The 5,000-nt window shown below is 47.2% G+C and overlaps 1 protein-coding gene across 5 annotated transcripts in view; it reads right to left on the reverse strand.

Moving 5' to 3' along the window:
• Positions 1–5,000, reverse strand: part of dok7b (docking protein 7b) — a 27,226-nt gene that overhangs the window by 6,451 nt on the left and 15,775 nt on the right. For all 5 annotated transcript variants that reach the window (XR_007193549.1, XR_007193551.1, XM_048243612.1 and 2 more), the window contains exon 7: positions 1,511–2,466. Coding sequence is in view for 3 of the 5 variants with exons in the window: in XM_048243612.1 (XP_048099569.1) it covers positions 1,511–2,466 (956 nt within the window). In the remaining 2 variants the exon portion in view is untranslated. The remainder of the gene's footprint in view (positions 1–1,510; positions 2,467–5,000) is intronic.

Here is a 5,000-nt window from a genome sequence, read left to right on the forward strand (position 1 = left end):
TGTTTTATGTTTATCAGTGGTATTGGGGACAATTGCTTAATGTCATAGTTGCTGCTGAGTTAACTGGTTTGCTTAGCTGACTGTTTGTAGTGTGACTCAGCTTAGCAGCTGTATTTTCTTGATAGTAGGGGATGTGTTAAAATAGTGATAAATGTTTGATATTGCTGCATAAGTGAGCACTTCCTGCTCAAAGGGGGGAATGTCGTGACTTTTATTGACATATATCCTTTAGTTTATATATCTTTTATGTAGTATCTTTATTCTGTGTAATATCACTGTTTTGTGAAACTGAAGTCTGTAGTATGTTCAGTGTGGGAAAGGAAGACTGGTTTAAGGGAAAGAGCAGATCTGGCTGACAGGGTCATCAATAAGGTTTGGCTTTGGGAAATGTGATCAAAACCTAAAGAATGTAGGAAAAACAGGATGAGAGGGCACAGGTGAAGGACCATATGTGACCTGGTCAGCTATCTGTTAAGATAGATAGTGGGAGTGGGAGTTAAGACAGAGTGGGTCTTGTCTGGGATGACGTGAAGGGGTATAAAGGCTGGACAACAGCCAGAGGATGTTAGCTTACTGAGCTTACTGAGCTCACTTTGCTCACTGCTCACTTTCTTACTTTGCTTAGCTTAGCTTGCTTCACTAACTAATGCTCCGGAGTGCATTAAAGCCATCATCTGCAGTATACATCCACAGTGTGCGGACTTCTTTTGAGTTTGTATTATTTAATGTGGATTTGACACCACATTTCAAGATGAGCGTGAAAGCATGTAGTTATCAGAGCAGTCCATAGCTGTCAACCCTCACGTTTTTTCCAGGTTTCTCACGTATTTTAACTTTTTTTCCCGCTGTCTTCCCGTCTTATAATCTTCCCGAAAAAAACCACGCATTTTAATACTGTCATGAATCCTGCCACCGGACCTGTTAGTCTCTGTACTGTTGTCCGGTTGCTACCCCCTTGCCCTTCCAGCGAAACAGATGTTTTCAAATCATCATTTTGCTTGTTTGAAGGCGACCTTAGATGACATTAGCCTATTTAAGATAACAACGTGGTTGTTGCGAGAGCACAATTTTGCCGCCAATCTGTAAGTCCTGTTAGACCTAGCTTCACACCTCATTTAGCAATTTTGTAGTCTGAATTCTTGCTTTTAGCAGAGAGATAGCAACAGAAAGACGAACGTTGAATTTTTCCCGTATTTTGGCTGCAAAAATATCTCCCTTATTTCCAATGCTCAATGTTGACAGCTATGGAGCAGTCAGAGAGGCAGAGGCAGGCGTGGCATTGCTGGTGTCATAGGAGGCATTAACAATGTGAGGTGTGATGACAAGGTCAATTAGTTGCTAATTAAGTTGAACTTCAATTCTGCTACTGCATTGACTGTCCAGTTATTGTTCAGCATGGAGAAAAGTTTGAATGTTCCAGGTGTAAACCCCTTATGACTGTGTTGTAGGCCTATGGTGAGAGAGATGTTATGATGTTATGCTGTGGGTGAGGTGTTGAGGACTAGCTCACCTTTGTGCCTCTACACACTGGGCAGGTGTTTGGGCTCGGTAAGCCTGCTTGGGGAGGGACCGGAAAGCCTTTGGGAAGGCCTGCCCAGGCCAGCGTGGACTTACTGCCCCCCTCGTGGCCCAGAGGACCCGCCTCAGCCTGAGCCTCACGCAGCCCTGTGCCTAGATCCTGACCCCCAGCGGCCCCGCAGAGGCCAGTCCAGTCCTTGGTCAGCAAGCTCGGGGGCAGGATGCGTCTCGGGGTGTCATAGAACGGGAGCTGCGGTGTTGGTGGCGGCGTTGGCAGTTCTTGGTCTCTGGCCACAGGGGGCACCTGGTACTCCGAGCTGCTAGCGTGAGCCCAGGGAGTGGGTGTGGTCCCTGTGGAGACGGAGCAGGAGCAGGAGGAGGAGGAGGAGGAGGAGCTGAGCTCCATGCTGGCTCTCGTGCCGGACACCCCGACTGGGCCGAGGAGGCTGGACACAGAGGCCGAGGGGGGCAGGCTGAGCAGGGAGCCGAACTCCTCGGCTTCGACCGCCGCCATGTCCAGGCTGCCCGTGCACGAGGAGAAGCTTCCGGAGTAGGACGAGTGGCTGCCCGTGGTGGCGATGCCACTGTCCGTGGAGCCCTGGCGTCCGGCGTCCCTCAGCCCGCGCCCACGGCCCAGCTTCAACGAGGAGGCGGACGAGGAAGGCCGGAGGATCGCGCCGCCTGCGCCGCCCATGACCGCCGCGTAGAGGCTCTCCTCGGCACTCAGCGACGGCGTCAACGTGCGTCTGGAGGTGGCCGTGGAGGTGCGGGACGCCATCACGCTGGAGGACACGGCGCTGGTCAGGGGCGTCGGGGGCCGCTTGGACGACTCGGGCCAGAGGGTCAGGCGGCTGCCCAGGCTGGTGTCGGAGTGGCTGGCCTCCGAGGAGGAGCTGGACATGCTGCAGTCATCCCCCGCTGTAGACGTGCTGTAGCTGCAGGTGGACGCTGGCAGCAGAAACGCGGCATAAGCTCGAAATAAGGTAAACAAACAGCCACAGATACACAGGACACAAGCAAGGACACACTATCAAGCTGTCCACGGGGACTAGAGTGACCTTCCACTTTTACAGGTCTACTTCACTTCTTATTAGTTACCCATGCAACGAAGGCACAGGCTTTGTACAGTTGATTTCCAAGAAGAATGTGCAATTAAATTATGATTTTTTTACTATTTTTTACTATGGACATGACAATAACAGTCAGCAAAAATGCCATGCTTAAATGCTTAAGCCTCCCTTTCCCATACAGATTCACTGCTCAGGTCAACACCTGGAAACTGATACACAAGGCAAAGGTCATCTTTCTAGAATGGTTTGTATTTGTGTGTGTCTGCATCCTTTAGTCCCACTCAGGAAATAATAACATGTAAAACTTAAACTCAGAAAATAATCCGTGAGTGTATCATCATGGGATATCATCATACCAGTCTTTTCATGTTTTACACAATCTGAACACATTTACTAAAAGACAAAAAACCTGAACCTACATACTGTCAACTGAAAACCAAATCAAATGTACTCTGCTGCTCAAAACCTGGTATCTGGTGTATCCAGTTGATAATCCATCAGATAGCTTCAGATAGTGTACTAATGAATTATTAACTGGATATAACAGTCAGATATAACAATATGTGACCCTGCAAGGCAAAACCAGTCGCTTTGGTAAAATTTACAAAATTAAGTTATGGTGCTCACTAGCCTAGAAATCTAGACGCACCCTAGCGGCGGCAAATTAATTTGCTCAGCCTGTACGTCTAGTATCAAACCATAGGGATTTCTATTGGCTGACACCGTGGACCTCATCCAATCACAGCGCTCTATTTTGTTAGAGAGTCTTAAGGCGGGCTTAACAGGATAACGACAGTCCTGTGACGGTGAACAACAAGGAAGGTGGCTATGGCTAACGAAGAGCGGTTGTTTGAATCAGCGTTGGCGTCAACTTTGGAGGAGTTGGACTTGTGCTTTTCTTTGAAAGTTGAGCAACACAATGCACTTAAGTAATTCCTTTCAAGAAGGATGTATTTGCCGCTTTGCCGAATCGGATACGGATATGGTCGTGAAGGCTGGCCTATTGCATGCCTAGGCAGTTTGAAAGACAATTCTCTGCCCGCCCCTTGGATTAAGCGAGGTAAATGGTTCGATTCCAGACTATACATTTCAATGATATAGGATGGCCCGCCAGGCTAGGTGCTCACATGAACGACCATAAACTATGCTTTCCAACGATATCGAGGGTATTGCAAAAAGTATGTCTAAGATAACCGCATCCAAAGTTGACATGGTTCTCCTGTCACGATACGCCAGAAGAGGAGAAAATCACCGTTTTACGTAAATTGTCACATGCGAAGTGTGAGGACACAGCTATTATTAGCCTTAAGGTAGCGTGACCTTGAAGCGGATGACTGACTATGTGCAGTTTCATCAACCGTGCAGTGCCCCCTAGTTAATACCATAGACTGTAAAAAATACGTGGAACGGTCATAAGGTGTCACTATAGAACATAATTAATGTACTTCGGGGAAAGTAAGGGGAGAGGAAGTTCTGTGTACACAGATTGTTTATAGGCTACTTTTAAAATGCGCCAATGGAAAACTTATCCTGGTCCCTAAAATCACGCCAGGATATTTCTAAAAGTTCGTGATTTTGATAGCCTAGAAATCTGGACGCGCCCCTAGCGGTAGCAAATTACATTTGCTGCCAGGGCTAGTCTAGCAACTCTCCGTTGGCTTGTGACCTCCAGAAATCGAAACTTAATGAGGCCAATGAAATCGTGTATAGAGTCGTTAGGTGGGCTTAACATAATGATTGATGGCAGAGTTGCAACGGTTTGGCTTGAATTCCCTGCTACTTGAAAACAAATAAGATGGATGTTGCTGCTGGCGAACAGTGTGACACGAGTTAAGTTGGCAAACGCTTTGAACTAGCCAACTAGCTCTCGGCTGGTGGGAAACGATGGGACTCATAGCGTTGCCGCTGTCCCATTATTATGCAGAGGGAATTTGAAAGACAACTGATTATCCCGCCCCTCGGACTGAGCATTGCGAATGGTGAGTGCCCAGACCCTACATTTTAATGTGGGTCTGGCTCGTCAGGCTATGATTTTGATCATTCGTGCCCTGAAAGGCAAGTCTTTCATATTCATATTCGGTTACATCTGCCAAGAAGGATATGGAGCTGACACATTGAGTAACGAGTAATGAGTAGCCTAATGAGTAAATTTTAGCTCTAGCCTACCGTAAAACCTTATAGCGGCGTGGACAAAGGGAATGACTGGTGTTGAATCTTCACCTAAATAAAGTCAGGGTTTAACAGTCAAAACGTATGTTTATCCGTGAAATTTGTTCACAATATGAAAGTGTAGACTGTATACTGTCGAATTATGCGAAAAAGTGAAATTCGACATTTTAGCCCGTACGTTTGTTTATCGTGGATTTTCTCAAAATAGCACCGTGCGCAAAGCGACTGGTTTCACCTTGCAGG

The sequence above is a fragment of the Alosa alosa genome, chromosome 1, assembly GCF_017589495.1.
Source record: "Alosa alosa isolate M-15738 ecotype Scorff River chromosome 1, AALO_Geno_1.1, whole genome shotgun sequence".
Lineage (NCBI taxonomy): Eukaryota > Metazoa > Chordata > Actinopteri > Clupeiformes > Clupeidae > Alosa > Alosa alosa.